The sequence below is a fragment of the Schistocerca nitens genome, chromosome 1, assembly GCF_023898315.1.
Source record: "Schistocerca nitens isolate TAMUIC-IGC-003100 chromosome 1, iqSchNite1.1, whole genome shotgun sequence".
NCBI classification, from domain to species: Eukaryota; Metazoa; Arthropoda; class Insecta; order Orthoptera; family Acrididae; genus Schistocerca; species Schistocerca nitens.
Window position 1 is genome coordinate 474,235,183 of NC_064614.1, and position 26,280 is coordinate 474,261,462.

At 47.6% G+C, this 26,280-nt stretch overlaps 1 protein-coding gene across 1 annotated transcript in view; it reads left to right on the plus strand.

Annotated features, from left to right (window-relative positions):
- The window catches only part of LOC126251991 (histone acetyltransferase type B catalytic subunit), a 72,016-nt gene that overhangs the window by 13,496 nt on the left and 32,240 nt on the right, over nucleotides 1-26,280 (plus strand). Inside the window, exons 2-3 of the mRNA XM_049952775.1 lie at nucleotides 5,804-5,875; nucleotides 5,971-6,046. Coding sequence (XP_049808732.1) covers nucleotides 5,806-5,875; nucleotides 5,971-6,046 — 146 coding nt within the window. The 5' untranslated portion in view covers nucleotides 5,804-5,805. The remainder of the gene's footprint in view (nucleotides 1-5,803; nucleotides 5,876-5,970; nucleotides 6,047-26,280) is intronic.

Genomic DNA, 26,280 nt, shown 5'->3' on the forward strand with positions numbered 1-26,280 from the left:
TCTTGAGGAAGCCACTGTAATGTTTATGTGGGTCCCTAGTCGCGTCATTCTGACACGAGACGAGGTTGCTGATGCTGCTGCCAAGGCTGCAACCCTTCTACCTCGGCCCACTAGTTCTTCCATTTCTTCCTATGATCTGTGTTGCCATCTGTCACTTTGGAATCATCACTGACCTTCTTTTCATGGGAGCAAGTTCCGAGGAATTAAACATCTCCCAGCTGCTTGTCTGACCTCGTTTCAGCCCTCTTGCCGCGAAATCATTTTAGCTAGATTGCATATTGGGCACTGTCGTTTTAGCCATTGCCATTTAAGTGGCGATCCCCCACTACTTTCTGCTCATTGTGATCAACTGTCGACTGTTCGCCATTTCTTGACCGGGTGCCCTTTTTTTTAATGACATAAGTTTTAATGTATGTTTGCCGTCTGAGTTATTAGCTGTTTCAATGAATGAAACATGGGCTGTTGACAGTGTTTTACTTTTTATCCACAGTAGAAATATGGTGAAAAACATCTAATCTTTAATTCAGGATCTCTTGTCGTTTCTAAGGTCTATTTTGTGGACCTTCCTCCAAGAGGAAGTCCTTGTTTTTAGCTATCTTTCTTTCTGTTGATTGGGCTTAATGTGTAGTCTCTTTCAACTCCTTTTTCATCTTAGTGTTCTAAGGTTTTGATCTGGACATGTATTACCTGGCGTCCTAAAACAAAATGAAAGAAGCCATTTGCTGTCAGAAACATATAGTTTGTGTTCGGGAGACCTGACAGCAGTTAGCAAAGCCCCCCCCCCCCCCCCCCCCCCCATTTTCTTAAATGGGCCTCCCTCATCTGTGTTTTAATATTTACTGACCCTGTGAGTAGTCACTTGGCTATTGACTGATGCTATTCTTGCCACCCTTTGGTCTCCCCCATTCGTGACCACCTTGCTAACTGTCGTGCTGCCTGCTCAGTTGTCTTTCTCTGGTTCCCAAGTCACATAGGTATCCCGGGGAATGAATTTGCTTACAGTTTGGCTTGAGGTGTGCTTACTCGTTTCCTGTTAGCTGTATCTTGATGGAATGCCCCTCTCCTTTAGGCCCTTCATGTTAAGTGTTGACTTCCAGACTCATTGCCTGGAATTTTGCTGGACAATTCACAAGTGGTTGAACTGGTTCTCAGATTTCTTCATGAAAGCGATTTTTAATTTCAGTTATAAGGTTTTAACCTCCCTCAGGTACAGGAGCAGGGGCAGGGTAGTTGGGGATGGGACGTCTCCTGCCGTATGCGAAGTGCGGCGGATCCCTAACCCTACCTCCTCGACAACGCCACTCTCTCATCCCTCTTTTTTAATCACTTTGATTTGGTTTGCTTCCTTTGTGCTGCACCCAGTTTTCTATTCTGGGTGTCAAACTGTGTTGAATAGTGGGTGCTCTTAACTGTAATGGATCAGAGGTGGAACAGTTGAGTGGAACATAACCTGTTGCATGTAGAGCCCTTGAGATGCCCACATGGTAACTTTCCTATTTCCTTCATCTTGCTTTTATTATTCATTCTCAGGGTATGTCTCCTAGAGCTGGTATGCGAAAAGTTGGTTTGATGTCACTTCCCCCAATGATTTTAGAAATTCTGATGAAATGTTTTGTCTTATTTGATCTTAAGTCTTCCAAAGCTCTCTTAAATTCTGATTCTAATATTGGATCCCCTATCTCTTCGAAATTGACACCTGTCTCTTCTTCTATCACATCAGACAGATCTTCCCCCTAATAAGAAGCCGTCATTGTACTCTGCATTTAACAGTGGAATTCCCATTGTTTTTTTTAATGTTGCCACCCTTGCTTTTAATTTCATCGATTTCGCAGCGTTTTTTAACATGCTCCTTAATTTCCTATTGTTGAAATACGGCTCCACCTATGCAGGGTAAATTCCTTTAACACCATACATTTTAGTTTCCCTAGTATCATTGTACAATGTACAAAATCAAAAGCCTCAACAAGGTTACAGAAAATGCTAACATGTAATTTTGTTGTGTAGGTCCACCAGAACTGAGTTAGAGAGATTTACTGCTTTGTGTGTACAGAAATCTTTTGCAGAGGCTAAACTGAGTTATTAAAAGTTTATACGTAAGGTGTTTCACTTCTCTGCCATAAGCTATGAGTAGGTGGGAAATAGCCCTGTAGGTATAGTTCACTTGCTTATATCCACTTTTTTATAAATGAGAGTTATTGTTGCATGCTTCATTCTTTCGTGAAATATATCTTGTCTCATTGATTGATTGTATAGTTTACTCAGGTACAGATTTCAGTACTACTTCGGTTGAAATACCATGATAACAAAAATAACTGCTTTTCAGTGATGTAATGAGTCTTGTGATCCCTTCAGTAATACATTTAGCAAGACCCATGTTTTGTGGCACAGTATGAAGTTCCTGTATTAGTAAGTGACTATATCTGCTTTAGATGGTCTAATTTGTTAGTTTTCAGTTATTGTTACGAACAGTTCATTGAATTCAGTGACCAGTGATGTGAATTTAACATAACTAATCTTGCTGCTGCTCCTGCTGATGCTATCAGGGAGCTGAATATTATTAGGTATACTGAGCTGATTCATTTCTTGTGTAATGATAATACTCCAAATTTCCAAATTAGTTCTTGGAATTCTGATTTTTTTGTGCATGCCAGCATGGTTTTAGCCATTTTGACGACAATGGAAAATGTTGCAATACTGCTTGTTAGTGCACTTTGGCTTGGTTACAGTATTAAATGCCCCCTCCCTCTCATCTCTCATCTTCTTAACACAATGTACCATTGATTCCAGATGTTCCTCTTTCACTCAGCTTCTACTGTAATTGTCCTTCACCCACTGTGAAAGGAAACTGAATTCATATAGTTCTAAGAATATTGTTAGGAAAGAATTAGTCATCTCCTTTCTCTTGCTTGACAAGTAAATTCTATTTGGATAGTGGACCAAATCAGTAGTTAGGATTCTGTGAAACAGTACTTCTCCCTTCTTGCTTAAAACCTGGACTGATGGAGATGCTGTCTTGCTACCGCTCGACCATCACGTTTAGATGAACAATTTATTATGGTACTCACTTCTATTTTATCAGATGCAGTTAAATGTAGAAATAAACTGTAAATTGATGTTACATTGCATCTTTCTATTCTCACTGGAAATGTAAGTATGGGGACAAAATCAAAGCTGTAACTCTCTAACTCTCCCCTATCTTCGCATTCCACTATGTTGGTATGTAGTTGGCAATGGGCTTACTGAAGGAGTTCAGGTCCAAGCCTCTGCGCAGAGGCCTCTGTGAGCCACCCCTTTCCGTTAGAAATCAGTTACTTATGGGGTGATATTTGTTCAAAATGTGGTTTATATTGCTTTTCAGTAATTTTTCAATGATTAATTTGAATGCATTTTCATGGGTCAGAGAAGAGCAAGAATACCATTAGAATTTGAAGTAAGGGGCAATTTACCAGGCCAGTTATGTTGAATTTAATGTGTTTTATTGTAGTTTCAGTAAATCTGCATCCTGTTATTAATTAGGTCTTGGATAATTTTCAAACTGACAGAGTATGCTACAGTTAGTAAAGGACTCGGAGTTAAATTATCAAACGTTTTTCCTGGTTTTACACAAAGAACAACCAACCACTGATATCTGTGTGCATGATAAGTATTGCATAGCCAAACTTGGATCATAAAAATTGCTCGGCTGTGAGCCACTACCTACTTGTAGTTTCAGTACAGCACACACCTATAGTCATACATCTAAGCATTCATCTCTGATTGTTACAATATGTTAGATAGGCCTAGGAGCTATGGCTTTACAATTTATACTGATGAGTTTAAAATACATATAAAATTCTTTTTCTCTGTGGTGAGATTTGTCTCACAATCAAATTTACTGCATGAATGTATGCGACCCAAAGCTTCTGGAGCATATCAGAAGTGGCTGAAGGCGTAAGTATCATCTATCCGGATAGCCTGATTGCTCTGCAGAATATCTGTTAGGCATATGTCACAGCAGAGGAAATGGTGTTGAGTGTCAAGAATACTTTCTTCCATGTATGAGGAGATCAGGTATTTTCGGTATTAGAGCATGTGAGAACTCTGGGTAACTAATAAACTACCAACGACTGGAGGGACTTGGGCATCTTACGATAATCTCTTGGATCACTCACCACCAAGAAGAAAGTTCATGTCTAATTGTGAAACTGAGTGATAGTACCAAACAAAAATTTAAAGGACAAAAAATTAATGATCCTGTGCTGAAGGATGTCAGATTTCTCAGATGGAAAGAATTCATGTTAGTGACAGTGAAAATACAGCACTGTTCCCTAATGCATCACTTTCCTCTACGGTGAGCAGACTAGTCATTGTTGGTGTTGGCAGCCTGACAGTATCCATCTTAAATATTATTTATTTTATAAATTTTCAAGGTAATACCTCTGTGAAATGCCTTCTATTTTAGATGATTAGACTATTGTCATAAATTTGTAGCATTATAAATCAGGGCTAAACTGATATGTTGATGGTTGCAGTAGGCTAGTGACTGATTTCTCTTTTTTGTTACCAATCGGTCATCCACATGTTTTTGTTTTTGGGCTTTTTTATTGTCTATAATCTTTAAGAATGATTTTAATGTAATGTTTGTGTGGTACTATCCAGCATCTTAATGGCTTTAAAGGGTCTCTTTACAACATCTGTCCATTGTGTCCAAGGCATTGTCGTTCAGTGGTCAGAAACAATAAGCCAAACAATTTTCCTCTCTGCCCCCTCCCCCACCTTTGAGCTGCTCTGTGGTTCTTTCAACAAGTTACTTCAGTAAAACTGAAAATACTTTTTATTTCCGTCACCATTTCTTTGCTGTTTCTGTGTGTCAAACCTTCAGTTGGTAAATAAAGAAAATTACCTCTTTGAATGTTATCAAAGGTTTAATTAAAAGAATCTAATGTGTGCTGTATGCTTAATGTAATATTTTATAAACGAAAGCTAATTACATCAAACCATACATGAGAGAGGTATCAATTCTGTCTTTTTTTAATGATCAACCAGGAGTAGAGGTGGAGTAGTAGAGGTATACTTATTCTAATTTATTTCCCATTAGCAAATAATAAAAATACAATAACTGAAATTTTACTTCGCTGATAAAGTGAATGCATCAACAATGTGGTTTTCAATTTTGTTAATTCAGATAAAATATAAATTTTGGAGGAAGTGAGAATTCCATCAACAATAATAGATTATTGAAAATTGGGGCCACACTATTTCATTTCTGATCCGTAAGTCACAGCAGCATCAAGATGAATAAATTAGCAGTAACATGACAAGAAATTCCTCAAATAATAATTTTTTCTTATATTGAAATAAGAACATTCATGTTCTCGATTACTGTTCTAAGTGTTATTATTGGGGCATTAAGAGGTTTGTCTTATTACTACCATTACCATCATATTCATTAGGTGTGAATGATGAATAATTAATGCATAAGAGAAAACTTATTAGAACTCTATTTCATCATGCAAGGGAATTTCTACAGCTTCTGAATCTAAATTGCTATTTTTGCATATTCTGTACTTGACTTATGCACTGGTGTTGAATTAATCCTCATAGTTTTCGATACTGTGACAGGAGAGTTGTGGATACGTCTCTCTCTCTCTCTCTCTCTCTCTCTCTCTCTCTCTCTCTCTCTCGCCAAGCATTTATTTTTGTGTGTAATTCTTTGTGTATTATTTGCCTTTAAACACATGTTGTTAGAGATTGAGATTGTTATATTACATGTGCAATTTGCTATGTATGTTGAATAATTTTTTAGCAATGATATTTTTTCCAGAAATGAATTCCTTTGAGAAGCCACTCAATCCTTTCGTTTGTAGCAGTAATGATGCACTGGAACTGAAACTTGGTAAGTTATTTCACAACAGGTTCATACTGAATATAACTTATTGTTCATGAAACCTTGTTCCTTGTCAGTAATACAGTTACATTTGTGTTTTTAAGTTCGGAGCCCAGAAGACTTGGAAGATGATGATGCTTCAATGAAACCAGACATGACTCATCAGGTGTTTGGAGATAAGTAAGGGGAAACAGATTTTTATTCATTTGGTTGGAGATTGTCTACCACAGTGTTTTCCATTGTGAAACATTTCCTGCACTCACTGCTGTATTTGAACCATTAATTGTCTCTTTGCATTGCTGTTTGAAGCAAAATGCCTTAAGATAGCAAAAGAGAATGATCTATAATTGTTTTAGTTTCAATTTGGCTGTTGCAACTCAGTGTAATAAGGGGCATGGCTTCAGAAAATTCACTATTCATACCACCAGTTTCCTCACATGCATCATCCCTGTATTTTTAGCACAAAGTGCTTCTTGAAGTACAGAACAATGAATCCCGTCTGTTGATAGTAATTTTTTGCTTGTTCGTGATCAACTAAATCTTTAAATTCCTTCTACATGGTGATGCAATGTTAATTACCAAATTTGCAGTACCCATCAGTTATGTGACATAAAAATTCTCGTCCTTCTCTTATTCTCGTGCATTTTTAAAGGCTTGTGACAAATGATCATTAGACTGCTTCAAAACATCAACTACACATGTGAACTAACTTTAAACCACAAACAAATAGCAAATGGTAAACTGCTGGCACCGTGATTGTGCTGACTTGAAGAACGTTGTGCCAAACGAAAAATGCCACACTGCTATGCTAAATAAAATGTTGTGTTGTGCTGTGCTGGGTATTTGTGAGGAATACTGAGCAATGCCGAGACAGGCTGTGCCTTGGCCCACACATTAGGCCCGCATGAAATTTGTTTTGCTGTGGCTAATCCTGATATATGGCTTTGGTTTGAACGTTTAAATACATGTTTAAAGTCAAAGTTTGCCATGTCTTTCTCTTTATAACCTTCAAATTATGGCAACAATCTGGAATTGTTGTTCCCGCATTAGAAACCCTGTGACTTGTCGTTGATGGGTACATTTAATTATCCTGTCACCCTTCAACATTCACTATCTGTAAACTGATTGATCAGCCTTGTTGATCTACAGTTCGAGCAGCTCCAATGTTTCCGTCACATACCCAATGACGGCACAACCATACATGACATGACATCAGCTGGAACTAGAAAAATAGCTACCACGGTTTCTAGTGGGTGATACAACACTCTTTGTAGAAGAGGTATGAATGTTACGGCAAGATTGAAAGCCAACATCATTAAATGTTGGCTTGAGTGAGTGGGGCATGTAAAGAAACCTCTGGCTGTCAGTTTAGACCTTAGATGCCACCCAATCTGTTCTTCTTACCTGAATCTGACAATGAAATGCTTCTGTGTATCTAATCTTAGAACGTAATAGATACACCCTCATATATTAGATAACAATTTTAAATTTTTACTTGATAATCTTGTTTTTAAGTTGATGATGATTCAGTTTTATTAGTTAATCATTAATGTACTAATTGTAATGCATATGGTAGTATTATTACTGAAAAAAAGACTTCCGTCTGTGTCTAAGATCACTATGAGATGTATTAGATTGATGAATAAGTTTATAGTGTTTTTGTTTTGCATGTTGCTCTGGGTTTATTTATCAATTACCATTTTTTATTTGTGGTTCACTGTTGCTATTTGTGTTTACATATAGTAATTTTGTGATCTGGAGATAGTGAATGGAGCTGTGGGTGGCAGAAAATGGAGTGCCAGTTGGAGAAATTGGAAGAGTTTCAGACAAATTCTTCTGTTTGAGTTCAGTAGATGGGCCATGACAGTGGAGCCAGCCAGAAACATTTGTTCTGTGTTTGGGGATAATGCCATTGGATAGATGTCTCAACTCAACCTATGCCTCTTAAATACTGGGGCCCTCACACAGTTCAGTGTGGCCCATGGCACTTACTCGGCCATTGATGTACCCCTCTGCAGCCCAAGACTTCTCCCATCTGTCCACTGGAGAACCCCTGATGACTTGTGTAATGGTGACAACTTTCCTATCTTCCTGTCACTCCCCCAGCACTATTCCCCTGGACGTCTACCAAGATGGGCTTTAAACAAGGCAGACTGGGATGCTTTCACCTCTGCTGTCACTGTTGAATCTCCCCCATATGGTACCATCAATGTGGTAGTTGAGGTGGTCACCAGAACGATTGTTTCTGCGGTGCATATGGTACCATCAATGTGGTAGTTGAGGTGGTCACCAGAACGATTGTTTCTGCGGTGGAAAACACGACCCCTTGTTCTTTAGGGTGCCCCCGGTGAAAGTCAGTACCTTGGTGGTTGCCAGAAATCACTGAGGCCATTAAAGAGCATCGGTGAGCTTTACAGTGACATAAGTGGCACCATTCCATAGAGCACCTAATAGTTTTAAAACGACTCCATGCCCGCGTTTGCCAACTTATAAAAAGACAGATAACAGGAGTGTTGGGAGAGGTACATCTCGCCTTTGGGTGCCATATGTCACCTTCCCAAGTCTGGATGACCATGAGACGTGTTTGTGGGTACCAGACCTTTACAGGTGTTACTGGCATTATCATCAATGGCGTGTTATCTACCGATGTAAACTTATTTGCCGAGCACTATGCTCGAGGCTCCATGTCAGAATTATCACCCAGCATTTCGCACCCTCAAACAGCAGATGGAAAAGAAAGACCTTTTGTTCACTGAACATCACAGTGAACCCTATAATACTCCATTTACAGAGTGGGAGCGTCTCAGCGTCCTTGCTCATTGCCACGACACAGCTCCTGGGCCAGATCGGATCCACAGTCAGATGATCAAACATCTCTCATGTGACTACAAGCGACATCTCCTTCTCATCTTCTATCTCCCCCTGTGGGTCCGGGGATAAGAATAGGCCTGAGGTATTCCTGCCTGTCATAAGAGGTGACTAAAGGGAGTCTCTCACATTTCGGCTTTTGTGTGATGGTCCTCTGTAGGGTTTGACCTCCACTCTTCAAACTTTATCCAAAGAGTGAGCCAATTGGGGAAGGGCGCCTTCCGTGGTGCACCATGTCCGTCGTGTCTTGATCTGTAGCCTGCTTCCGTTACGTCACTTTGCAGTCCCACTAATTCTTCATCTCTTGTCTCTTGGGCGAGGACACCTTCCTGGGCGCGTTTTCCACCATGCACTACGCAGTGTCGTTTTCTGCACCGACAATGACCATGGACTTGTTTGCACCTGATATCCAGCATGGTAGCCAGTCGATTGTGGTGGGGCCGCCATGTACCTTGTTGGCTGTAGCCCCCTGACAACACAGGGATCTCTCTACTGGTGCCTGCACTGTTAACTCTCCATGTATGTCAAGGAGTAGTTGCTTGTCACCCTGGGGCATCGGGACTCCTGGCAATAGCCATCCTGCCAGGTGGCCTTCGGTGCAGCTGGGTGGCACCTGTGGGGAGGACCCCTGTTCGATGTGGGTGGCAATGAAGAGTATTACGTCATCACTTGCTGGTGATCAAACACCAGCAGTATCTAAGCATTCCAAGTCTCAGTACAATGCAAGGAAGTACAACCCTAAATCATTCCCCTCCCTGGCCACACCATGGGAGGATGCTAGTCTAAGGATGGCAGCGAACCTTATTCAACTCGGTAGCTCGTATGTACAAGAACTGATGGGGACTCCTTTGTTTCTAAGAAGCCACAGTTTTTTGTAGAGCATTTAGAGGACAAGTTCGGGGAGGTGGAGGGCTTGTCCAAAATGCGGTCAGGGTCAGTCTTGATAAAAACAGCATCCTCTGCCCAGTCATGGGCATTACTCGCTTGTGACAAGCTGGGGGATGTTTCCATTACCATTACTCCCTACAAGAGCTTAAATATGGTTCAGGGTATTATATTCCACAGGCACCTGAAGGCGTCTGAAGATGAGGTGGAGATTCTAGCTTCTGCTGAGGACCTGGATCTCGCCGGTCCCTCAGACGCAATGGATAGCACTTCCACGGGTGCTCAATCGCAGGCAGCGGGTGACCCAGCGGCGTAATTTGCCTCCTCAGTCCCTTTACGCATTTCTCAGCCATGGACAATATCATCCTCCAGTGGAACTGCGGCGGTTTCTTCCACCATTTAGCTGAGCTTCGACAACTTATCAGCCTTCACCCTTTCTTCTGCATTGCTCTTCAGGAAACTTGGTTTCCAGCGATGCAAACCCCCGCCCTCCGTGGCTATCGGGGTTATTATAAGATCGTGCAGCTTATGAAAGAGTATCTGGTGGCGTCTGCCTCTATGTCCTTCACTCCCTTCACAGCGAGTCTGTCCCTCTACAAACGCGTTTAGAGGCTGTCGCTGTTTGGGTGTGGACGCCACAGGCTGTTACCATCTACAGTCTTTACCTTCCACCGGATGGTGATGTCGCGCAGCGTGTCCTGGCTGCGCTGATAGCCCAATTGCCGCCACCTTTCTTGTTACTGGGCGACTTCCATGCCCATAACCCTCTGTGGGGTGGGCTAGTGGCAACAGGTTGAGGCGTCACCGTTGAGCATGTATTTGCACAGCTCGATTTTTCCAGTTTAAATGATGGTGCCTTCACACATTTCAGTGTGGCGCATGGCACGTACTCCACCATCAACCTTCCCCCCAGGGGGTCCACAACTCTTTTGTGGACACGTGCGTAGCGAGCACGGGACCCCGAGCTAATGTGGCCCTCCTTCCTTTCCGGGCTGCATACCTTCCCTTTCCGCATCCTTCCCCATCCCCCATCTTCGCCCCCCCCCCCCCCCCCTCACCTCTGGCTCTTTCCTTCCTTTTCTCCCCCTCTGGGGGAATGGTTTGTGCCTACGTCCGGAGCTTCCTTACTTGTAAGTCTTCATCCTTCCTTTGTCCTTCTCTTTTCCTTACCTCTTCTCTCTACCCTTTTCTCCGCTGCGGCGTTTCAGACCTCTTCTTTCCTTTCCCTTTCTCTTTCTTCCTCCCTGTGCGTGTCTGAAGGCCGACCCACGCACCTCCATGCGTAGCCGGTGACGGGGTAACGCGTAATTCCCCGCCCCGGGTAGACAGGTAGGACACGTACGTACCCCCTGGTAACGGCCAGGCCCAGGGAGGGGTGATTACCCGAGCTGATACCTCCCGAAAGTGCCGATTGGTCCCTCCGTCCGTTTGTCGGGAGGTGTGACCTGAGGTGTGAACAATCACCTAAGGCGGGAGTGCCCTCAGAGAGGGCCCCCACAAGGGAGGAGCGCGCCATCGGAGACGCCGGTAATCATGGGGGATTCTTCCGCAATGGTTTCCTCACCTTCCACTATGTCTGCTCACAAACGTAAGTTCACTGAGTCTCAACCACAGTCAGTTCTTCCATCGTTGCCACAGTTCCTTGTTGTTTCTCGGTCTGATGAAGGTCACGACTTCTCCACGGTCAACCCTTTCATTATTCAGAAAGGTGTCGACGCAATTGCAGGTCCTGTAAAGTCTTGTTCCAGATTACGGAATGGCACCCTGTTGCTAGAAACACACAGTGCCCTCCAGGCACAAAAATTGCTGCGTACCTCACTACTACACACTTTCCCTGTCCGGGTGGAACCGCACCGTACCTTAAATTCCTCGCGTGGAGTCGTTTATACACGCTCCCTCGATGGACTGTCAGACGAAGAAATTCAGCACTACCTGTCAGACCAGGGCGTAACGGCTGTTCATAGGGTTATGAAAAGGGTTGACACGAACATCATTCCAACCCGCACTGTGTTTTTGACATTTGACAAAGTGCAACTCCCATCGAAAATCAAAGCCGGCTACGAGATAATTTCCGTTCGTCCTTACGTCCCAAACCCTACGCGTTGCTATCGGTGCCAGCGCTTGAATCACACCAGCCAGTCCTGTTCTAATCCGGCCAAATGTGTTACGTGTGGCAGGGATGCCCATGAGGGTGCTTGTCCACCTCCATCCCCTCGCTGTATCAACTGTATGGGTGACCACGCTGCATCCTCTAGAGATTGCCAAGTTTTTAAGGACGAAAAGCTCATCCAGGAAATAAGAGTGAAGGAAAAGGTGTCGACCTTTGCTGCTCGAAAATTATTCGCCAGTCGACAGCCCACCGTGCCTCAGACAGGCAAATACAGCACTGTCCTTGCTACTCCTCGGCCAACAAAGGAGGCGGCCACGCAAACTTGCGACCTCACCTTTAGTGCCACGGTCGTCAGATCGGCCAGCGCAAAGATCGCCCGTTCAACTTCACCACTTTCGCCTGCCCACTCTATGGCTCACTCTTCGTCGGGTTCTACTAAATCTCGAGCCCAAAAGTCCGACACCAAGTCTTCGAAGAAAGAGCATACTCGTGAAGAGTTTTTACGTACGGCAACTTCACCACCATCGGTTCCTCCTTCCTCTAAACCTCATACTTCCAAGAAGGCTACAAAGAAACCCAGTTCCTCTCCTTCTCCGCCAAGGCGTGTCCCATCCACAGCGCCACCTGGCGGAAATCGCCCTCGGCCGTCTTCTGTGTCGCCGAGGCGCACTGCTGGTGGCCGGTCAACCGGCCGATCGCTGGTGGCAGGAGCTGCTCCTGACCAGCCTATGGATCAGGATCTTCTGCCTTCGGCTGAATGCCATTCCATGCTGTCGGTCGCAAGCTCTGAGCAGTCGTTGAGTTGACAGCACCCTTGGTCACATTCCTCCATTTTCTGTTCACCCTATGTCCATTATCCACTGGAATATCCGCGGCATTCGAGCCAATCGGGATGAATTGTCGATCCTCTTACGATCCTACTCGCCGGTCATCTTCTGTCTTCAGGAAACAAAGCTGCGTCCTAATGACCGCTTTGTTCTCCCTCATTTTCAGTCCGTCCGATATGACCTCCCCTCTGTGGAAGGCACTCCAGCACATGGAGGACTCATGATTCTTCTCCATGATACTCTCCATTATCATCCAATCCCCTTAGACAGTTCCTTCCAAGCTGTCGCCGTCCGTCTTTCCCTTTCTGGATACACGTTCTCTCTTTGTACTGTATACATTCCATCGTCCACACCAATGGCACGAGCTGATCTCCTTCATCTTCTTGGTCAGCTTCCACCCCCTATTTGCTGGTTGGGGACTTCAATGCCCACCACCCGCTTTGGGGATCTCCACATCCTTGTCCACGTGGCTCCCTATTGCTAGACGTCTTCCACCAAGCGGATCTAGTTTGCCTCAACACTGGGGTCCCCACGTTTTTGTCTGCCTCCACGACACATTTCTCTCATTTGGACCTTGCGATCGGTACTGTTCCGCTAGCTCGGCGCTTCGAATGGTTCGCCCTTGATGATACACACTCGAGTGACCACTTTCCATGTGTCCTTAGGCTGCAGCCTCAACTGCCATATATGCGCCCGCGACGCTGGAAGTTTGCCCAAGCCGATTGGACACTTTTTTCGTCTCTAGCGACATTCGATGACCGTCGCTTTCCCAGCGTCGACAATGAGGTCACACATATTACCGACGTTATTCTTACCGCTGCGGAACGTTCAATACCACGCACCTCCGAATTGCCCCGGCGCCCCCCAGTTCCTTGGTGGAACGAGGCATGCCGTGATGCAATCCGTGAGCGGCGACGTGCTCTTCGCATTTTCTGTCACCATCCTACTTTGGCAAACTGTATCCGCTATAAGCAACTCCGTGCGCGATGCCGTCGCGTCATCCGCGATAGCAAGAAGGCAAGCTGGCAATTCTTTATTAGCTCATTTAACACCTTCACTCCCTCCTCGGAAGTTTGGAGTCGGCTTCGACGGTTCTCAGGCGCGCCTAGTTTCTCCCCGGTCTCTGGGCTCACTGTCGCGCATGATACCTTAGTGGACCCTGTCGCAATTTCTAACTCATTGGGTCAGCACTTTGCTGAGATTTCGAGCTCTTCAAATTACCCGCCAGCGTTTCTCCCGAAGAAACGTGCAGCGGAAGTGCGACCTCTGGCTTTCTCCTCTCAAAATCGCGAAAGCTACAATACTGTTTTCTCCATGCGGGAACTCCAACATGCCCTCTCTTCTTCTCGCTCCTCCGCCCCTGGATCGGATGGTATCCATGTCCAAATGTTGCTGCATTTATCAACCCATAGTCTGCGTTACCTCCTTCGCCTTTATAATCGAATTTGGACCGACAGTACCTTTCCCAGACGATGGCGGGAAGCTATCGTCGTTCCCATTCCGAAACCTGGAAAGGACAAACATCTCCCCTCTAGCTATCGCCCCATTTCTCTCACGAGTAGTGTCTGTAAGATTTTGGAGCGTATGGTGAATTACCGTTTAGCTTGGTGGCTGGAATCACGCAGTCTTTTAACACCTGCCCAATGCGGATTCCGAAAGCATCGCTCTGCAGTTGACCATCTTGTTGCTCTCTCCACTTATATCATGAACAATTTTCTCTGGAAACGCCAAACGGTAGCAATATTTTTTGATCTGGAGAGAGCATACGATACCTGTTGGAGGACAGGCATCCTCCGCACAATGTTCTCTTGGGGCTTTCGAGGCCGGCTGCCCCTTTTTCTTCGCGAATTTATGGCAGAGCGAACATTTCGGGTGCGGGTGAACACTACTCTCTCCCGTACTTTCTCTCAAGAAAACGGGGTACCCCAGGGCTCCGTGCTGAGTGTTGTACTGTTTGCCATCGCTATAAATCCAATTATGGATTGTCTCCTTCCTGACGTCTCGGGCTCCCTCTTTGTGGACGATTTTGCGATCTACTACAGCTCTCAACGGACCAGCCTTGTTGAACGACGTCTTCAAGGATGTCTCGATCGCCTCCACTCTTGGAGCCTCGAAACCGGCTTCCGTTTTTCTCCCAGTAAGACCGTTTGTATTAATTTTTGGCGACGTAAGGAGTTTCTTCCGCCCTCCTTACATCTAGGTCCTGTCAACCTTCCGTTTTCAGACGTCACTAAATTCTTGGGTCTTATGTTTGACAGAAAACTGTGCTGGTCCTCCCACGTTTCCTATCTTTCGGCTCGCTGTCTGCGAACGCTCAACACCCTCCGTGTCCTGAATGGTACCTCCTGGGGAGCGGACCGAGTGGTCCTTCTCCGCCTCTATCGCGCCTTAGTGCGCTCGAAATTGGACTATGGAAGCATAGTCTACTCCTCTGCTCGGCCGTCTATTCTTCGGCGTCTCGACTCTATCCACCACCGTGGATTACGTTTAGCGTCTGGAGCTTTTTACACTAGCCCTGTGGAAAGCCTTTATGCTGAGACTGCTGAACCTCCGCTGTCCAATCGGCGAGCCGTCCTTCTGAGCCGTTATGCTAGCCATCTGTCTTCCATGCCTGCTAATCCAGCCCATGACCCTTTTTTCGACGCCTCCTTTGATGTAGGGTATGCAGGCCGCTCCTCCTCCCTACTACCCCCGGGAGTCCGCTTCCGTCAACTGCTCCATTCTCTTTCCTTCCGCTTCCCTAAAACCTTCTTGACAACTTGGGGTACAGCACCGCCTTGGCTCCGTCCCCGGATCTGTCTGCTCCGTGATCTTTGTCAATTTCCCAAGGATGGTACACCTTCACTTGTTTATCGTCGGGCATTTGCTGCTCTATGTGCACAAATGACGGACGCCACCTTTATTTACACCGACGGCTCGAAAACATCGTTGGGTGTAGGGAGTGCCTATATTGTTGGCGACGCCCCACATCACTTTCGGCTTCCCGACCAGTGTTCGGTTTATACTGCGGAGCTTTTCGCTGTTCTCCAGGCTGTCCACTACATCCGCCGCCATCAGCAGATACAGTACGTAATCTGCTCCGATTCTCTCAGCTCTCTCCTCAGTCTCCAAGCTCTTTACCCTGTGCACCCTCTGGTCCACCGGATTCAGGACTGTCTGCGCTTGCTCCACCTGGGGGGCGTCTCAGTGGCGTTCCTATGGCTCCCGGGACACGCTGGTATCTGTGGGAATGAGGCGGCTGATATAGCAGCCAAGGCTGCAGTTTCTCTTCCTCGGCCAGCTATTCAGTCGCTTCCCTTCACCGATCTACGGAGCGGTTTATGTCGCAAAGTTGCTCATTTATGGCATGCGCATTGGTCAACACTTCCCCGCAATAAATTGCGGGAAGTGAAAGCCCTTCCTTGCGCTTGGACCTCTTCCTCCCGAACGCGTCGTCGGGAGGAGGTAATTTTAGCTAGACTCCGGATAGGGCACTGTCTTTTTAGCCATCGACATCTTTTAAGCGGCGATCCTCCCCCACTCTGTCCCCACTGCTCTCAGCTGTGGACGGTCAGACACCTTTTAATTGAATGCCCCTATTTTAATCCGTTACGCTCCCGTCTACAGCTATCGCCTGATCTATCGTTGATTTTAGCAGATGACACGCGCTCAGCCGACCGCGTTCTCCAGTTTATTAGTGACAGTGAAATGACGTCAGTCATTTGAAGTTTTATCGGGGGACCATCAAGCCCTCTCAGTAGTGGACTTTTAAGCCTTGTTTCTGCTTTTAGTGTCTCCAATTCTTTGAGTTTCGTTCCCATTTTTGCTGTTTTCTATTTTCGGTTTTTATTCTTTCCTCAGTCACGGACCGGGCGCTAATGACCATAGCAGTTTTGCGCCCTAAAACCACAAAAAAAAAAAAAAAAAAAAAACCATCAACCTTTCGATCTGCAGCCCTAGCCTCTTACCTTCTGTCCAGTAGAGTGTGCATGACGACCTGTGTGGCAGTGACCACTTTCCGATCCTTCTGTCACTGCCACAACGTCGCTCTTCTGGGCGCCCTTGCAGATGGGCTATGAATAAGGCTGACTGGGACTTGTTCTCCTCCATTGCCGCTATTGAGCCTCTTTCTAATGACACCACTGATGCAGTGGTTCACTCGGTCACCACCAGCATCGTTACTGCCGCAGAATCTGCCATTCCCCGTTCTTCTGGGTCCCCTCGGCGGCTGACTGTGCTTTGGTGGTCGCCTGCGACCGCCGAGGCGATTAAAGATCGCCGGCAGGTGCTCCAGCGTTACAAGCGGCACCCATCTTTAGAAAACCTCGTCGCCTTTAAACGGCTCCGTGCGCAGGCCCGCCGCATCATTCGCCAACACAAGCAGGAGTGCTGGGAGCGGTATGTGTCCACCATTGGCCTCCATGTCTCTCCATCGCATTTCTGGGCCAAGATTCGACGCCTCTATGGCTATCGGACCCCTGTCAGCGTGCCTGCGCTGGAGCAATTTGTACTGAATCCGACATAATTGCCAACTGCTTGGCAGAGCATTTTGCTCTGAGTTCCGCTTCTGCAAATTACCCACTGGCCTTCCGCTCCATTAAAGAGCGGATGGAGCGTCGGAGCCTTTCTTTTCGCACCCGCCATCCTGAATCCTACAATGTTCCATTCAGTGAGTGGGAATTTCACAGTGCCCTAGCCGCTTTTCCTGATACTGCTCCTGGGCCAGATCGCATCCACTGTCAGATGCTGAAACACCTTTCAGTGGACTGCCAGTGACGCCTCCTCGATCTTTACAATCGTCTCTGGGTTGAGGGTGAGTTTCCGTCGCAATGGTGGGAAAGCATTGTCATCCCCGTTTTGAAACCTGGCAAGAACCCTTTGGAGGTGGACAGCTACCGCCCCATTAGCCTCACCAACGTTCTTTGCAAGCTTCTCGAACGGATGGTGAGCCGGCGGTTGAGTTCGGTACTCGAGTCTTGGGGCCTCCTGGCTCCGTCTCAGGGTGGGTTCCGTAAAGGCCGCTCTGCCGCCAACAATCTGGTGACCCTGGAGTCCACCATCCGTACGGCCATTGCCCGCCGTCAGCACCTCATCGCTGTCTTTTTTGACATTCGGAAGGCGTACGATACGACGTGGCGCTGTCACTTCCTCTCTACACTTCATGATTGGGGTCTTCGGGGTCCGCTGCCGATTTTCATACGGAATTTTCTGGCGCATCGTACCTTCTGCGTGCCAGTCCCAGCCTCCCACAGTTCCTCCCAAGTTCAGGAGAACGGGGTACCACAGGGATCAGTCTTAAGTGTCTGCCTGTTTTTAATTGCAATTAACGGGCTCGCTGCACCGATGGGAACATCTGTCTCCGCTTCGTTGTATGCTGATGACTTCTGCCTCTACTACAGCTCCATTGGCATTGCCGCTGCTGAACATCAGCTGCAGGGCACTGTCCGCAAGGCACAGTCTTGGGCTGTAGCTCACTGCTTCCAGTTTTCGGCTGCCAAGACCTGCGTTATGCATTTCTGCCTGCGACGCACTGTTCATCCGGAGCCGCGGCTTTACCTTGACGGCGAACTTCTTGCTGGCTGTGGTGGAGTCACATAGGTTTTTGGGTGTGGTTTTTGATGCCCAGTTGACTTGGCTGCCTCATATTCGGCAGCTTAAACAGATGTGTTGGCAGCATCTAAATGCTCTGCGATGCTTGAGCCACACCAGATGGGGCGCCAACCGATCTACCCTCTTACAGCTCTACCAGGTGTTAATACAGTCCCGTCTGGATTATGGGACCCTGGCTTATGGCTCAGCATCCCCATCTGCGTTGTGGGTGCTGGACCCAATCGTACACAGCGGGATACGACTTGCCACTGGTGCCTTCCGGACCAGCCCTGTGGACAGCATACTTGTGGAGGCAGGTGTCCCTCCACTGCGGTTACGGCGCAAACATTCACTAGCCGCTTATGCTGCCCATGTTTGTAGCTTGCCCGGGTATCCAAATTATCGTCTCCTGTTCCCACAGTCAGTCGTCCATCTCCCAGAACGTCAGCCCCGGTCGGGTTGTACGATCGCCGTCAGTGTCAGAGAGCTTCTCTCCGGGCTTGGGGTTTTCCCTGTTCCACCTCCTTTCGGGGCCCGTCTGCATACACCCCCATGGTGTGTGCCTCGCCCTTGCCTTCGGCTCGAATTGGCACAGGGCCCGAAGGACTCAGTCCCTCCAGAGGCCTTCCGCCGCCGCTTTTACTCCATCCTAGCCATGTATCAGAGCTCTGGCGTGTTTTACACTGATGGTTCGATGGCTGCTGGTCGTGTCGGTTATGTTCTAACTGTAGGGGACCACTACGAACAACATTCCTTGCCGGCTGGCTGCAGCGTTTTCACTGCTGAGCTGGGCGCCATCTTTCGTGCCCTAGAGTATATCCGCTCCTGCTCAGGTGAGTCCTTCGTTATCTGTAGCGACTCCCTGAGCAGTTTACGAGCTATCGACCAGTGTTTCCCTCGCTCTTGTCTGGTGATGGCTGTCCAGGAGTCCTTCCATGCTCTTGCCCGTTGCGGCCGCTCTGTGGTCTTTGTGTGGACCCCAGGCCATGTTTGGATAACCGGCAATGAAAATGTTGACTGCCTGGCGAAAGAGGCCACGACTAAACCATCTCTGGACGTTGGCCTCCCGGAGACTGATTTGCGAGCCTTCTTACGCCGCAAAGTTTTTGCGCTATGGGACGCTGAATGGCGCAGTCTGACCACACCCAATAAACTCCATGCTATCAAGGAGACGATGACTGTGTGGCGGTCTTCCATGCGAGCCATCGCAGAGACTCAGTTGTCCTTTGTCGGCTTCGCATTGGCCACACCGGGCTGACGCACAGTTATTTACTGGGTCGGGAGGACCCTCCTCTATGTCGCTGCGGGGCGGCTTTGACGGTGGCCCACATTTTGTTGGCCTGTACCCTTTTAGCTGTGATCAGGCAGACATTTGCGCTGCCTGGTACGCTCCTTGCCCTTTTAACAGATGACACTGCCATGACAGGCTTCGTTTTGCATTTTATTCGGGCAGGGGGATTTTATCATTTAATCTAAGTGTTTGTCCTTTTTTGTGTTGCATTTAGCCTATGGTTTTAGACTGAGTTTTTAATGTGTTTCTCAGTGGTTGGCTTTTCCTTTTTTTGTCTCTATGGTTGGCCAACCACCTTATCACTGTGTGATTTTAATTTGTTTTGTCTGATCTCTGTCTGAGTCTTTCGTGTCCTGTGTCGTCTGCCGTCTTTTCTGTTGCTCGTTTTTTATTCTCTGTGGGTGATTTTAGACTTTTGGAAAAAAGGACCGATGACCGTAGCAGTCTGGTCCCTTTAAACCCCACAAACCAGCCAACCTATGCGGTGCTTTTACTGCTGGAAGTTTGGTCATGTCTTCCCGCTGTACTTTCAGCATCACATGTCGAAATTGTGGACGTCCATCACATCCCAATACTCCATGTGCCCTGCCTCCCATCTGTGTCAGCTGCAGAGAGCAAACAGTTGTAGCCCCGTCTGTTTCGCTAATTCTGGTCAGTTCTACGAGCCGGAAGACTATACTTGCCCCCATAATGGTGAGGGGCAATTCCGTTCCTGTTGCTCCCACACCACCTACCTAGGGAGCACTGCCCCCCCTCCCCCAACCATCGGGGACACCAGTCCTCACTTCTCAGCTGGAGAAGCGTAGGGCTTCATAATCATCCTCAGTCCTCGAGACTGAATCAGTCGAGCCCTCCCAGTCAGAGAAACCCAAAAAGAAGTCCCCCAAGACCAAAGGACATGCAGTGGCACCCACATCACTGCTACCTACAAGCTTTGCTTCTCAGGATGAGGTGCAGATTCTGGTGTCCGCTGAGGACCTAGATCTCGCCGCACCCTCAAACTTGGATACAAACTGCTCAGGAAATAAATCCGTGGCAGCAGGTCACCCTGGGGCATAAACTGTGCCACATTGAATGTTTCATGCCTTCCCAGCCTCACGACCACATCATCCTCCAATGGAATTGAGGCGGTTTTTTCCACTGCCTGGCTGATCTACGGCAACACTTGCTTTCTGCATTGCCCTCCAGGAAACCCGGTTCCTGGCAATGCAGAACACTGCTATCTGTGGGTATAATGGATATTACAGGAACCATAGCGACTATAATAGTGTGTCAGGTGGAGTTTGCGTCTCTCCTGAACTCAGTATGCAGTGAACTTGTGCCCCTTGAAACCCCTCTTGAAGCTATGGCTATCAGGATAAGGATGACACAGGAAATAACTGTCTGCGATGTATATCTTCCTCCAGATGGCGCAGTACCCGTGAATGCATTGGCTGATTGATAAAGTCCCTAAACTTTTCCTACTTTTGGGAGAGTTGAACGCTCATTACCCCTTGTGGGGTGGCTCCGTGCTTGTTGGCCGAGGCAGAGATGTCGAAAATTGACTGTTGCAGCTCGATCTCTGCCTCTTAAATAGAGGTGCCCCCACACATTTCAGTGTGGCACATGGCACATATTCGGCCATTGATTTCTCTGTTTTCTGTCCTGGCCTCCTCCCATCTATCCATTGGAGAGCACATGACGACCTGTGTGATAGTGACCACTTCCCCATCTTCCTGTCACTGCCCCGGCGTCAGGCCCACAGACACCTGCCTGATGGACTTTAAACAAGGCGGACTGGGAAACTTTCACCTCTGCTGTCACCGTTGAATCTCCCCCACAGGGTAACATTGATGTGATGGTTGAGCAGGTCACTAGAACAATCGTTTCTGCGGCAGAAAACACTATCCCTCGCTCTTTAGGATGCCTGTGGCAAAAGGTGGTCCCTTGGTGGCCGCCGGAAGTCGCTGAAGCAATTAAGGAGCATTGGCTAGCTCTACAGCGGCATAAGCAGCACCCTTGCCTGGAGCACCTCATAGCCCATAAACGGCTCTGTGCCCGCGTTCGCTGTCTTATCACACCACGGAAGCAGGACTGTTGGGAGAGATACGTCTCGACCATTCGGTGCCATACGTCACCTTCCCAAGTCTGGGCAAAGATAAGACGTCTTTTTGGGTTCCAGACCCCAACTGGTGTCCCTGGCACTAACATCAATGGTGTGTTATCTAGCGACGCAAACGCGATTGCCGAGCACTTTGCTGAGCACGATGATCGAGCCTCTGTGTTGGAGAATTGCTCCCCCCCAGCCTATTGCACGTTCTAACAGTGGCTGGACGGGGAACTGATTTTGTTCACTATACGCCACAGTGAATCCTATATTAACAGAGTGGGAGCTCCTCAGTGCCCAGGCACATTACCCCTACACAGCTCCTGGGCCAGGTCAGATCCATAGTCAGATGATTAAACATCTCTCATCTGACTACAAGCTACATCTCGTCATCTTCAACCCGATCTGGTGCGATGGTGTCTTTCCATCGCAATGGCGGGAGAGCACCATCATTCTAGTGCTCAAACCCGGTGAAAACTGGGATAGCTATTGGCCCATCAGCCTCACCAACATTCTTTGTAAGCTGCTGGAACGTATAGTGTGTCGGCGGTTGGGTTGGGTCCCTGAGTCACGTGGCCTACTGGCTCCATGTCAGGGCGGCTTCTGCCAGGGTCGCCTCTACCACTCATAATCTTGTGTCCCTCGAGTCTGCCATCTGCACAGACTTTTCCAGACACCAACACCTGGTTGCTGTCCGTTTTGATTTACGAAAAGCGTATGACACGACCTGGCAACATCATTTCCTTGCCACACTATACGAGTGGAGTCTCTGAGGCCCGCTCCCGATTTTTATTCACAATTTTCCTGTCGCTTTGTACGTTCCATGTCCAAGTTGGTGCTTCCCATAGTTCCATCCATATGCAGGAGAATGGAGTCCCACAGGGCTCCGTATTGACAGAGTATCTCTATTTTTAGTGGCCATTAATGGTCTGGCGGCAGCTGTAGGGCCATCTGTCTCTCCTTCTCTGTGTGCGGATGACTTCTGTATTTCTTACTGCTCCTCCAGTACTGGTGTTGCTGAGCAGCACCTACAGGGAGCCATTCACAAGCCCATGGCTTCCAGTTTTCAGCTGTAAAGTCATGTGTCTTGCACTTCTGTCGGCGTCGTACTGTTCATCCTGAACCAGAACTTTACCTTACTGTCGATCCAATCACTGTAGTGGAGGCATATCGATTCTTAGGACTGGTTTTTGATGCCCGATTGACTTGGCTACTCCACCTTCGTCAGCTGAAGTGGGAATTCTGGCAGCACCTCAATGGCCTCTGCTGCCTGAGCAGCACCAACTGGGGTGCAGACTGCTCTACGCTGCTGCAGCTTTACAGAGCCCTTGCTCAATCCCGCCTTGACCATGGAAGTGTGGTTTACAGTTCAGTGGCACCCTCAGCGATGCGTTTACTCGACCCAGTGCACCGCTGTGATGTTGCACCACTGTGACGTTTGCTTAGCTGCAGGAGCTTTTAGGAACAGTCCGGTGACCAGTGTCCTGGTTGGTCCCGGAGTCCCTCCAGTGCAGTTTAGGCATGCACAAGTGCTGGCCAGTTCCGTAGCACACGTTTGTAGTTGTCCTGCACATCCAAATCACAGTCTCCTTTTCCCACCCATGGCGTTCACCTTCCGCATTGGCGGCCCAGGTCAGGGCTTCCAACTGCAGTTCGTGTCCGATCCCTTCTTTCCGAACTGGAGTCCTTACCTTTACCACCTATACTTGATGTCCATTCGCATACACCTCCATGGTGTACACCTAGGCGGCAGCTTCGCCTGGACCTTTCACATGGCCCTAAGGGCTCAATTAACCCTGCAACCCTCCACTATCACTTCCTCTCGATTCTCAACATGTACCAGGGCCATGAAGTGGTTTACACTGATGCCCGAAGGCTGCAGTGTTTTCACTGCGGAGCTGGGGGCCACATTTTGTGCTCTTGAGCACATCTGCTCATGCCCAGGCGAGTCATTTCTCCTATGTACTGACTCCTTAAGCAGCATACAAGTTATCAACCACTGCTATCCACATCATCATTTGTTAGTGACCATCCAAGAGTCCATCTATGCCCTGGAACTGTCCAGTTGTTCATTGGTGTTTGTGTAGAACCCAGATCTTGTCGGAATCCCAGGCAGTGAACTTACCGACAGGCTGGCCAAACAGGCTACGTGGAAACTGCTTCTGGAGATAGGCGTCTCTGAACCTGACCTGTGTTCTGACTTACACCACAGGGTTTTTCAGCTGTGGGAGACAGAATGGCATAACAGTAAGCACAACAAACTGCATGTCATTAAGGAGACTATGAATGTGTGGAAGCCTTCCATGCGGGCCTCTCGCAGGGAACCAGTTCTCCTCTGTCGACTCCACATTGGCCTCACTTGGGCGACCCATCGTTACCTCCTGCACTGTGAAGACCCGCCTCAGTGTTGGTAATGGCACCCAGTTGACAGTGGCCCATCTTCTGGTGTACTGTCCCACTTTGACTGCCCATGAACGGAATCTTGGGTTACTGGACTCGCCGCTAATTTTATATGGCCTTATTGGCTGATTTAGTTTTACGTTTTATTCGTGAGGGTGGGTTTTATCATCTGATCTACGTTTTAGAGCATGTCCTTTGTCCCTCTGTCCTCCGCCCTAGTGCTTTTAGGGTGGAGGTTTTAAAGTGTTGCAGAGTGGCTTCTCCTTTTTACTCTCATGGTTAGCCAGCCATTGTCATCTGCTTTGTTGTCTCTTTTTTCTCTCTCTCTTCATCCTGTTTCTTGCATTTCTGTGGTTTTCTTGTCCCCATTTTGTCGATTTACATGTTTGTTGCCTTTCATTGTTCTCGTGATTTTTCCTTTCATTCCTTTTAGTTTTGTAGTCTCATTTGTTTTATTCTCACCCTTGTGGCATTGTTTTATTTGGAACAAGGGACTGACGACCTCGGACCTCGTTGTCTCCCCCTCCCCCCCCCCCTCTTTTAATCCAACCATCTTCAATCGGATCTGGTGCAATGGTGTCTTCCCATCGCAATGGCGGGAGAGCACCATCATTCCAGTGCTCAAACTCAATAAAAATCAACTTGATGTGGATAGCTATTGGCCTATCAGCCTCACCAACGTTATTTGTAAGCTGTTAGAATGTATGCTAAGTTGGTGGTTGTGTTGGATCCTGGAGTCACGTGGCCTACTGGCTCCATGCCAGGGTGGTTTCTCCCAGGGTTGCTCTACCATTGATAATCTAGTTTCCCTTGAGTCTGCCATCCGCACAGACTTTTCCCGATGCCAACACCTCGTTGCGATCTTTTTTTGATTTACGTAAAGCTTACGACATGACCTGGTAACATCATATCCTTGCCACATTATAGGAGTGGGGTCTCCAGGCCCGCTCCTGATTTTTATCCAAAATTTTCTATCGCTTCGTACTTTCAATGTCCAAGTTGGTACCTTCCATAGTTCCCCCTCATATCCAAGAGAATGGGGTCCCGCAGGGCTCTTTATTGAGTGTATGTCTATTTTTAGTGGCCATTAATGATCTAGCAGACGACTTCTGTGTTTCTTACTGCTTCTCCAGTACTGATGTTACTGAGCGGCCCCTACAGGGAGCCATCCACAAGGCGCAGTCATGGTCTCTAGCCCACGGCTTCCATTTTCCAGCCATGAAGTCGTGTGTCATGCGCTTTTGTTGGCGTTGTACCGTTCATATGGAACCAGAACTTTACCTTAATGACAATCCACTCCGGTAGTGGAGACATATCAATTCTTAGGATTGGCTTTAGACGCCCGATTGATGTGGCTGCCTCACCTTTGTCAGCTGAAGCGAAAGTGCTGGCAGCACCTCAATGCTTTCGGCTTCCTGAGCAACACCAACTGTGGTGAAGATTGCTCTACATGGATACAGCTCTACAGAGCCATTGTTCAATCCCACCTTGACTATGGGAGTCTGGTTTATAGTTTGGTGGTGCCCTCAACATTGCATTTACTCAACCCAGTGCACCACTGTGGTGTTCCATTGGCAGCAGGAGCTTTTAGGACGAGTCTGGTGACCAGCATCCTGGTGGAGGCCAGAGTCCCTCCATTGAAGGTTAGACGTGCACAACTGCTTGCCAGTTACGTTGCACAGATTCGTAGTTGTCTTGAGCAATCAAATTACAGTCTCCTTTTCCCATATACAGCGGTTCATCTCCCTCATCGGAGGCCCAGGTCAGGGCTTAAGATTGCGGTTCACATCCAATCTCTTCTGGAGCCCTTGCCTTTACCACCTATACTCCAGGTCCATTCACGTACACCTACGCCGAAGCTTCGCCTGTTCAATGATCCGAAGGACTCTCCCCCCGGCTCTCCGCTGATGATGGCTCGATTGCTGATGGTCACGTTGGCTTCGCGCATGTTCATGGAGGACATATTGAACAGCACTCCTTGCCCGATGGCTGCAGTGTTTTCACTGCAGAGCTGGTGGCCATTTCTCGTGCTCTTGAGCGCATCCGCTCATACCTTGGCGAGTCATTTCTCTGTGTACTGACTCCTTGAGCAGTCTACAAACCATTGACCAGTGCTATCCCCGTCATCCTTTGGTAGCGACCATCCAGGAATCCATCAGTGCCCTGGAATGGTCCAGTCATTCTATGGTGTTTGTGTGGACCCCAGGGGCTATGTTGGAATCCCAGGAAATGAACTTGCCGACAGGCTGGCCAAACAGGCTACATGGGAATTTCTTCTGGCTATCGGTATCCCTGTATCTGACCTGCAGTCATTATTATGCCATAAGGTTTTTCAGCTTTAGGAGAAGGAATGGCATAATCTCAGAACGCACAATAAAC